Source organism: Mus pahari, chromosome 20 (genome assembly GCF_900095145.1).
Source record: "Mus pahari chromosome 20, PAHARI_EIJ_v1.1, whole genome shotgun sequence".
NCBI lineage: Eukaryota > Metazoa > Chordata > Mammalia > Rodentia > Muridae > Mus > Mus pahari.
The window spans coordinates 27,879,152-27,889,899 of NC_034609.1; the positions used below are offsets into that span (position 1 = coordinate 27,879,152).

A 10,748-nucleotide genomic window follows, 5' to 3' on the forward strand; every position below is an offset into this window, starting at 1 on the left:
TTTCATCATCATCTATTTGGTAACCCTTCAAGACACGATGGCCTGTATCCACTGGCCTCTGCTTGTAAGTTATTCATTTTTGTAACTCAAATGTAAGTTTTACCCATAACCCCAAGAGTAAGCCTTCAGGGAAGACAATGCGTTATCTAGACAAGGTCAAGACTGAGCACCGTCCTGGTCCCAGGAGAGAAACCACCCAAAGCCCAAAAGGTTCCCTTGGACTTCTCTAGCAAGGGGAGCAGTAAGGACCGCCCCTCCCCCCCCAGAGTCTCTGTAGCATTGAATGGTGATTTAATCTCTGAATTCTGGGGTTTGCAGACATCCATGTCCTTAGACTGAAGTTAGGTACTTTGTCCTGGCTCACAGGGCTTAGATAAACTGAGCCTAAATCCTTAACAAATGGAAGGAGGCAAAAGTAGCCAATCAAATATTGGAAGAATGGGAAAAGTAAGGGAATGGGACTTCACGGGTTCAAGTTTATTGATGTGGGCAGAAGTTAATCAAGAAAAGAAAATCATTTGAGGCAGGGCTGACGTCTCACTGGTACCTGCCACTAAGTATGATGGCCTGAGTTCAAGCCCTGAGATCCAAACAATGGAAGAAGAAAGTCAATTTCTTCCTGTTGTGTCTAACCTTCACACATGCTGTGTCATGCACAGGACTACACACACACACACACACTCACACACACACAAATGCAGACAAACAGACAGAGAGACAGACACACTTATGAAAGAAGAATGAAGAAAAAGAAACTTAAAAAAAAAAAAAAAAGAGTCCCTGGTTCATTTTATAATTGGTGACTATTTGTCAACCCCACTGGATTGTGCCAAGCTGGAGTTGGGCTCTTGGAACAGAGCCCTTCCCCCTGAGAAACTCACACAGGGACTAGAACAAGACTTCCTAGGGAACTCTCATCAAGTAGCCCAGAAGGACACATTTATGGCTGGAATGCCAGGCGCTACAGTCCCTGGTGCCAAGCTGGCAACTTGTCAAGTGAGCTTTGTTTTGTGCTGCCTGGGCTTCTTGCCTGTACTGGCAGCTGTCCACCTCCATGTCTTTTGGCCCTAGCCAGGCTTGCTTTTCCTTCCCCTCACAGACTCTGCAGGTGGGTTTTCTGAACCTTTAACCTGTCCCTTCCAGTCCAAAAGACCTCCAGACCAGTCACCACCCAGCCTCAACTCTACTAGGCTCTCAGATCTGAAAGGTCATTTGATCTGCACACTGCTCCTCAACCTTCCTTATATTGGGAACCTCATGTTATGGTGACCCTCCCTCCCCCCACAAACCCCAAAATTAATTTGTTGCTGCTTCATAATTGTAATTCTGCTACTGTTACAAATTGTGATATGACTATGTGCTTTCTGTTAGTCTTAGGGGATTCCTGTGAGACCCATAAGTTGAGAGCGTCTGATCTAATAGCTGATCAAGTTCAGTGTAGGTGGCAAAGCCCACTGCCTCCGGTTTCTTGGAAAGAGAAACCTGGTCTACAGCAGCCAGGAGGGACCAGGGGCNTTTGCAGCTCCTGCCCTCGTGGGATAGGAATAGGAATGAGAGATGGAGCTGAGCTTGTAAAGTCATCTGGCCTTTCCTTCCCACCCGTGTTGTGTCTGACAGATCCTGTGCCTCTCGGCAGCAGTCCTGTGTGTCATAGATGCTTTGTTGTTTCCCAAGAAGAGGAGGAACAAAGCGAAAACTTCCCTGGCGAGGGAAACTAAGCCCTCTGCCACCCAACTGAGGCAGAAGCAGCGCTGAAGTCACCCAGCCCTCCGCAGCATTTGGCAGAGACTCAAGATCNTNTCCACATNTATAATCACCCCCACCAGGCCATCACGGAGCTCCCACGCCCACGTACGTGAGTGGGACCCTAAAGGCACGGCTTCTATGCTGGCAACACTTCTGTTTTCTCACGTGGCCTTCTGTAAAAGTCATGAGTTCCACTGCCACTTGCTCCACAAGGCTGCCCCAGGAGGTCGGGAGGGAAAGGACCCCAGGGAGTGGGAGCAACAGCCAGCCACAAACCTGGGACTCCTTTTCAAGGATGGCCTGTCTGGCACCCGTGGGGCTCAGTGAATGCTGGTGCGTGGAGGGCAGGACTGTCTGGTTCCTGTTGCACGGAGGAGATCCTGCTGGTCCACTAGATGAGGCGGGCTCGCGCCAACCAAGCGCAAGCGTTAGAATTCTGCAGTCCCAGTGGTCAGTTGAGAGCCACCCTTGAACAGGTCAGGAGACACCAGGCTCTCTCTCGAGCTGGGCCTGTTCAGGGACTGCAGGCAAGGCTGGGCAGTACGAAGCTGAGAACTGCCTGCTCACAACCATGGCAGCGGCCGCACCACGAGCCCGGACAGGTGGCAAGAGGGGCAAGGATGAGAGAAGAGGGTTTAAAGGCTACAAGTGGGAATTCAGAGACAGCAATAAAGACTTCTGGGCGCAGGGACACGCAGAGAGCAAGTCTCTGATTATGGTAAACCAGATGGGAATGACACGGGTCATTGGCACGGGTAGGGGTGGAGTTCCTCAAAAACAGGGTAGAGCACTTGCAACCCCTCCGGTGTACGTATATTTTTTCCATTCAGATCTGCATCATTGCTGCACTGGTCTGTTTTGAGAGAGTGGCCACTCATCCAATCGTGGTCCTGCTGCTTACGATGGAACTGTCGATCTGTGCTTTCTTCTTCTTCCTCTACTCCTTAGCCATCAACAGATACATTCCCTTTGTCTTCTGGCCTATGATGGTAAGTAAAACCTGTAGGAAGGTGATGTGGGTCACACTCTTGCAACGGGGGGGGGGGGGGAGGGGAAGACCACCTCACCTCCTCTAAAGGTGCTCAGGGCTGGGAAGCTGGGTTGGAGAGGGAAAGCCAGGCAGGAGATGCTCCCAATATGTAACTGTGCTGGGTCACAAGAGAGTAGAACCAGAGGCTTTGCTGTCCTCAGAAATAGGGAAGGCATAACAAGCAGCCATTTCTGATAACGCTGGCATATGTCTCATTGGGATATCATTCTAGGATTCAAAAAAAGAAAATCAGACCCTGCATAAACCAGTACAGTAAAATGAAGCAAATATCAATCATGTGGGAGAAAAAAAAATGTCAGGTCAAGACCCCAATTATTCCTTGGGGTGTATTTCCGTTATTGTTTGAGAAATCCTTTATGAGGTTCAAGTGCAGGGGGATTTCAGGTATAAAGGGAGTAATTTGGTAAAATGGTGGCTCTCCATTTTGACTCATAGGCTGGGTTATGTAAGGACTTGCTCACACAGCATGTCCCTTCCCACAATGCATCTGATTTTAATCGTATGCAACCCCAATTAAGCATAGTCATTATATGGGAAATACAGGATGTAGGTTTTTATAAAAATGTTGCTTTTTGTTTTTTAATTCTTCTTCTTCTTCTTCTTCTTCTTCTTCTTCTTCTTCTTCTTCTTCTTCTTCTTCTTCTTCTTCTTCGGATTGGATATTTTCTTTATTTACAATTCAAATGTTTTCCCCTTTCCAGGTCTCCCCTTCAGAAACCCCCATCCCATCCCACCTCCCCCTGCCTCTATAAGGGTGCTTCCCCACCCACCCACTCACCCACTCCTTGTCTTTATATTCTTACATAGCTACTTTGCTAGTAGATTCTTCGTGTATCTGTCTCCTAAAAACATCATCTCCAGCTCAGCTCAGCTTAGCTTCTCCTATTTCAGCTGTCACCAACTTTCTTCTTTGACTCTGTCTCCTGGACTTCTTCTGCCACTACTATTTCTTTGTCCCACTCCTCTCTCACTACTCTCTCGGCCTCTGCTGCCTGTCATATCCACTCCTGATCCCAGAAGTCCAAGAGCCAATTATCACTGAAGAGCATAGGGGTCATTTAAAGAGCCAGGCACATAAAATGTTTCATACTACATTCCTCCCCACACCCCCATTTGTTTTAGCTATTAATTATGCAGTCTTGAAGCTGCTTCCCAATTCCTTCAAATTTCTCCGAATTTCTTTTCCAGGATCCTCGTGTGTCTGATACAATCTTTCTGTTTTCTCAGGAGTATATCCACAACTAAGATAAGAACCTAACCACAATGTTTCTCTTTCCTGTAATTTGGGTACTGCTTCTTGGATTTTTTTTTTTTTTTACTCCTGGACTGTGTTATCCTCTGGCATCTTGTGTTTTGGATGCCCTCTCCTCATCTCTGTCCCCAGTTCTGTGAACCTTTGGCTTGTCGTCCTGATTTGGGCTTGCAGGGTGTTGTCTTCAGCATAGTCTGTCTTAAAGACCTGCTCATAGGCCTGTGGTTGCTCTGCATTGTGAATGGCATTGTATATCAGGAGTCCAAAGTTCGGGTCACAGGCCAGTCAGTGGTTAGGTGTGGGACATTTCTTGTCCAGGCTCTTCTGCCTGGGAGGGGGGAGCAGTGGCTGGTCGGGCTCTCATCTTCGCTCCTTTGGGGCATCTGGCAAGGTTTCCTTGAGAAAACCTTGCTCTCCTGCTTGACTCTGAGCTTTATTAGTTTGATGGTATCCACAGCTTTTTGTTTCCTGTGGGAACATAAACGAAGCCTGCATCCCAGACTGCCATTCTGATGCTAACACATCCTTATAGTCTATAGGCTGGCTTAATTCCACAGTTGGGTCCATGACCCTAAGTCTCTCGGCTGCTGTTGTTCCTTTCTCCTTAATGTTCAGAAAATGTAAAGTTAACAGAGCATTATTTAGTCAATTCCTGGGGAGGGGGGGCGTCTTTGTTCTTCCTTTTTGTTTTTTTAGGAGGCAATTAGATCTCTCTATCATTACTTGTCCTGTAGGACTGTGTGGTGGAGTGGTTACAGTCAGCTTCTGTAGCCACCAAACCTTCTATTTCAATGTCATTCACTTGTGCCTTTAATTTTGGCCTTTGATCATTACCAACCATTTGCCAGAACACACATTTTCCAGTAACTTCCAAACCCTCCTGGTCTTTCTACCGGAGCAGCTTTGCCTTGGATATAGGGAAACAGAAACAGCTGAGCGATCCCATCACCGGCGTTAACTTGTATCTCTCTCTTTACATAAGCCATTATTTTAATTTCCCCTTTGAAATATTTATCTATAATTCCCATATGCACAATGACTCCTGGGGAAGTCAAACTGCTCCTTCCCCAAACCATTCCTACTGCCCCTGAGGGCAAAGGACCATAAACTCCAGTAGATATTTTATAACATAGAAATTTGGGGGATAATGTAGATGTTTGTCTGTGGCCAAGTCTAGAGGATCACTGCCTATAGTATCATGCATTAGAACTGCAATACTTAGTTGAGTTGGGTTTTTTTTGTTTTGTTTTTTGTTTTTGTTTTTGTTTTTGTTTTTGTTTTTTTGGTTTTTCCTGCCTGCTTGTTAGTTCCTGGCTGACAAGAGGGAAACCACTCGCACTTTTTACTGTGGGACCTCAAGTTAGCCCCACCCCCACGTCATTTACCAATAGCAGGCAATTGCTTTGGATATCTCTCTTGGACCTAACTCATTGGTTCGATGGCAGCCCTTGCCACATTGTCTGCGCACTCCTGGAAACCTGGGCCTTCTTTCTGATTTACATTTTGAAAAACCTTTGCCCTTAGAGTTGCCTTGTGCACAACTTTGTTTCAAATGTCCTTATTTCCCACAATTAAAGCACAGGGCCTTTTGATATCAGAGCCCTTAGCTATCGCTTGACCTATTATATTAGCATGATATATATTACAAGCAATATCATTTGAACTCTTTATCCATTCCTCCACAGGCACTGCCCATGCCTTCGGTGGCCTTACGACGTTTTTTTATACCCCACACTTGCATTTTTCAAGTGCTAGGGTCTTCATCAATACCTGTCTTATGTCAGGGTCTGATATGATTTTACTTATTACTAAGATCCATCTTTGTAAAAAAAAAAAAAAAATCAGTGATGAGTTCTCCAGAGCCTTGTATAATTTGTTTTTTAAATGATGTGGATTTCTTTCCTGGCTCCTCAACTTTATCCCAAGCTCTTAAAGCTGCTAAACCACATTATGATTGTGTCTTCATATTGAACCTGTTCTTGTACATCAGCATAGTGACCTTTCCCTATCAACTGGCCCCTCACTATATCAACTCATCTGGTTCTATCCCTATGTCCCAAGTCCCTGGCTTCTTCTCTCTACCATGACAACCACTGCCACTGAAGACAACTGTTGTCAATTCCCTCCAGGCTTGGGGAATAATAATTCTATTTTGAGTAGACCAGTTCTTTAGAGTTTGTTTCACATGGGGTAAATGCATCTCATAAGACATCATTGGCTTCCTACAATGATGTAGGTTCTTCGTTTCTATAAGATGCCTTCCTTATTTCATAAGCTTGTGGGATATCCTCGCTGGCAGGCATATGCTGGATAATATTGGAAATGCTCTTGGTGATTTTTTTTTTATTACATGTCCTTTAATGTTTCTCCTTCAAACAGCTTGTCACATTAAGGGTTATGGTCTTAAATTCTTTGTCCTTGTAGTTTTTTCTTAAGATCTATCTATGTATGTAAACACAGTATTGCTGTCTTCAGACACACCAGAAGAGGGCATCAGATCTCATTACAGATGGTTGTGAGCCGCCATGTGGTTGCTGGGAGTTGAACTCAGGACCTCTGGAAGAGCAGTCCTTAACTACTGAGCCATCTCTCCAGCCCTGTCTTTGTATTCTTATATAGCTCCTTTATTTGTGGGCTCTTCTTTTATCTGCCTTCTAATATCTTCTGCTCAGGTGAGCGGCTCCTATTTCAAGTGCCACCAACTCAGTGAGTTAACTCCTCTCAGTCAGCTAGCCCAATGCACTTTCAACTGTCTCTTATTTTCACTCTTCAAAATCTCTTCTCCTCTCTTCCCTGTACAATCTTCTTTCTTCCTGCATCAACTGTCTTCTCTGACCCTATTCTTCCGTGTCCTGGACCCTGCTTCTGTCTAATTTGACTACTCTCTCCAACTTCTTTCTCACTACTCCCTCAGCTTCTACTGGCTTTTATCTCCAATCCTTCTCCTGTCTGTCAACTTCTCTTTGTGCTTCCTACTCTGGATACCCAGCTCTTCCCAACTATCCCCACCTGCTCCTCCTTCGTGTGTGTGTGTGTGTGTGTGTGTGTGTGTGTGTGTATGTGTGTGTGTGTTCATGTGCCTCAGTGAGTTTCACTGTGGTTGTTTTGGGAGCATGGGTGGAGATTTGTATACAGAAGCAAGACATCTTACCAGTGGCAGCACACCGAGGAAAACGTCTGTCCTTTCTGTGTCAATCCTGTGACTGCATATAAACCTTTTAAGTCAGCACGTGAGCCCCTGAACCTTCCATGGAGGGTGTTCATGGCCCAGATCGTGTGTACAGAAGCACAGCCATCGTGAATTCAAGAGTGTAGCGGCCTCCTCAGTCCCATCTATGCACCAGAGTTCACCCTTTGGCAGCTGTTTCTGACATCTCTGTGCTAATAACTTCACACCTGGATTGCAGCACCTTTCCCAACTCCCAAGGGTGTTCCCTTGATATCCACTCACCGGATTTCATTATGTTGCCATGAGGCTGAACTTCTCTTTCAGCAGGTTTATTCTCAGACACACGGTAGACCCTGAATGGTGTTAAGGTCACATTTTCTCACTGCTCTCTGCAAGCATGCAGGGAGCACTGCTGTTTGGGCCCTGGAAACCTTAATCACTCATTCAGATAATTGTGGCTGCAGAGGCCTCTGTGTTTTCTCTGAAGAGACTCAGGTTACATGGGAGCAATCCTTGTTTCTCTGCCCCAGTCTGTACACACCTGGATTTTCTGTCACATTATTCTCAGAGTTCAGTTCAGTAGGAGACAGAAGCAGCAGGATTTCTAAACAAAGGCTTCACCAAGAAATGCAGTGTTGGGTAGACACCTCTTATTAAGATCAGATGTGTCCTTGATGCCTAGTTTGTTAGGATTTTAATTTAAAACTTATTATTGATCACTATCAAATAGTTTTCCTGCGACTTACACTAGTTTTGATACACTAGTTTAAATACACTAGAGTAAGAGTGTATTGATAGAATTTGAAGACAAAACCCATCTTTGCATCCCTAACCTGGATGATGCTCTTCTGTGCTATGTTGCTCTGATTTGCTGCTTGATTTGGTGAGCTAGCATTTTATTGAACATTTTAGTCTCTATTTTCAATATGAGGAAGGCCTATGTTCATTTTTATCCTAACATCTGCTTTCAAGGTGGAATCCCTATCATATAGAATATTATGCAACCTTCAAAAAGAGAGGAAAAGGAGACCAAGGAAATGACAATGAACAGATTTGTCATGAATACACACTTACAGGCAACACACTCATACACATAAAATAAAAACAAAAAAAAAAAACCTTTTAAAAGACAGTTGTACAGAATATTCAGTCAGAGTACATAGAGACATTGGCATGGAGATATTCATCCCACTAAAATTCAAAACAAATTAAAATTTAGATGTTCAAAGAAAAACAAGTAATAGAAAATGGGACAATGGGTACAAATACATAGAAATTTTGTTTTTTTTTTAATTCTCTTTATTATTTTATCACCACCCTCACATTATGTGTTGGGAGAAGAAAGGTTGTATACAGTATAGGAAGGGCAAATCCCCAAGGAATGCAAAGGAAAAGAGTTGATGAAGGAGCAAGCCATTGGAGATGGTGGCTCAGGGGTGAAGATGGGGATGAAAGGCTCCCAGTGTTAGGTCAGAGAGAAGGAAGCTCCTGCGCAATACTGCTCATGAAAGCCCCTGAGAGGAGAGAACAGAGATGAGGAGGGGAGGAACCCAACAGAGGTGCCACAAAGCGGCCTGGCTCTGCATTTATTTACATGATTACTGAGAGGCACCAGACACCTGATTATGCAGACAAGATGGTGGCTCTTGTCTCCTGAGGGCTGAGCCAGTTAAGTTTAGCCTTTGTGCTCCACTCACAGAAGCCAGCAGGGAGTCACTGGTTGACCTGCCTGGTCAGGAGCATATTTGCCTTTATGTATATTTTATGTTAAATGATCAGAGAAAGGGAGGCATTTGAAAATGGTTCTGGGAGGAAGACACTGCTGTTTCCAGGTGGATGGGCACAGCTATCTAAGACCAGCTTCTCTCTCCCACTTTTAGGACCTGATAAACGACCTGGCCTGTTGCGCATTCCTCATAGGTGGTATAATCTTTGCTCTTGAAGCGAGACGAGAATTGCCAATGCCCTACTTATCTGGTATGGTAAGGTGTTTTCTGCTGAGCTGTGGATTTCCTCAAATCACTGTCAACAAATCCTAGGGTCAGGGGGCGGGAGGGGGCTGATCGAGGAGAGTGCTTGCCTGGCTTGATCTATGACACTGGGAAAACCTACTGTAGTGCCTCATGCCTATCTATAATGTTGGCACTCAGGAGGTAGAAGCAGAGGACCAGATTCAAAGCCATCCTTGGTTCAAAAGTGAGTTCAAGGCCAGCCTGGGGTATATGAGACCCTATTTCAATCGAACAAATAAAACTTGGGATCAAAGCAAATTTAAGAAGTCAATAAATGTTTCTAATGATGAAGACACATTTTTTTTAAAAGGTGGTGTGTAGGAACTTAGCCAAGTTACCTGTGACCTTCATGTATATCAAAAGAAAAGAAAAAAGATGGACCACTGGGTATAAAACTGGTGGACGGAGTACACCTAGGATCCAGGATCACACTGTGCATCACATCTGATAAAAGACAAGGGAGGGCATCTGTGCCTTCCTTCTAGGTACAAACCCCAAATAATGAACCACCGTTTGTTTTCCTAGATCCTCATGGGCGTTGCAGCATTTATAAGTATCATTGACCTGTGTCTTCAGAGGAGACAATTTAAAAGCAGGAAGCTTCGAAAGTTTATTCTACTTGCCCCAGACAGAAAAGGGAAGATGCAGGACCCAAAACTCCTTTTAATGCTGGCCGCCAAAGAGGATGAGGAGGAAAGACAAAGGGAACTGGCGGAGAAAGCGAAGAGGGAGGAGATGGACCCTGGATGGTGACTGCGCAAGCCGCACCTGTGGTCCCGGACAGCTGGTGACTGCGCAGCTGCACCTGAGGTCAGGGACAGCTGCGAACTCTGTGGCCAGGCCTTGCTATTCTCTCCCTTTGCCAGATTTCCAGCAGAGTTCTCCATCAATAAAGACATCCGGGAAAAAAACATTTCTCTTTAAATGGATTTTTATATGAGACGTTGGACAGTATTTGTCCAACGCTTTTTCATTCCACAGAAACTCCTGGAAATTAGGGTCAACTCTGCACCTGGACCTGGGAACCCAGAATTCTCCCATACTCACGGACTAGAAGGGCACAGTTTGGGGCTAAGCAGAAATAATGAATGACATTATCAACCGATAATTGTCAAATTGATGAGCCAAAATGTCCAGAAATACATGAAGGACCACAAGGGTGTATCCCTTTTAAAGCACCTCGCTGGTGGCTGCAATGAGAACTATGCATACCCCCTCACTATTCTTATTCTGGAATTTAAAATGGATCCTAGTAAAATTTAACTGGTCAGGACAGCAAATGGACACTGTCCCTGCTTCAAAGCTGAGCCAGGCTGGTGTTGGGGCAAACAAAGTAGGCACAAGAGGAGGCTGGGCCAAGTTCCTCAGAGCTGACCTTTCTGCCTTTCCCAGCAATAGGAACGCCATCTTTACCTGTCAGATCTCTGTAACAATGTACCTGACCTGCAGCGACTTAAAGGAGAAAGGGTTGCCGGGCGTGGTGGCGCATGCCTTTAATCCCAGCACTGGGGAGGCAGA

The 10,748-nt window shown here is 45.1% G+C and overlaps 1 protein-coding gene across 1 annotated transcript; it reads left to right on the forward strand.

Annotated features, from left to right (window-relative positions):
- The first annotated feature begins 2,189 nt into the window (after positions 1-2,189).
- Positions 2,190-10,138, forward strand: LOC110337722 (CKLF-like MARVEL transmembrane domain-containing protein 2B). Its single transcript, XM_021220783.1, has 5 exons — positions 2,190-2,464; positions 2,577-2,735; positions 9,099-9,200; positions 9,756-10,003; positions 10,041-10,138. The coding sequence occupies exons 1-4, from the start codon at positions 2,318-2,320 to the stop codon at positions 9,981-9,983; spliced, it is 636 nt and encodes a 211-aa protein (XP_021076442.1). The 5' UTR covers positions 2,190-2,317; the 3' UTR covers positions 9,984-10,003; positions 10,041-10,138.
- Positions 10,139-10,748: the final 610 nt, after the last annotated feature.

Bases quoted from the DNA above. Each gene is read 5' to 3' on its own strand.
- LOC110337722 (XM_021220783.1), top strand. From the start codon at position 2,318: ATGGCAGCGGCCGCACCACGAGCCCGGACAGGTGGCAAGAGGGGCAAG. The intron at 2,736-9,098 runs GTAAGTAAAACC...TCCCACTTTTAG, and splicing joins TTGTCTTCTGGCCTATGATG to GACCTGATAAACGACCTGGC. The intron at 9,201-9,755 runs GTAAGGTGTTTT...TTGTTTTCCTAG, and splicing joins TGCCCTACTTATCTGGTATG to ATCCTCATGGGCGTTGCAGC.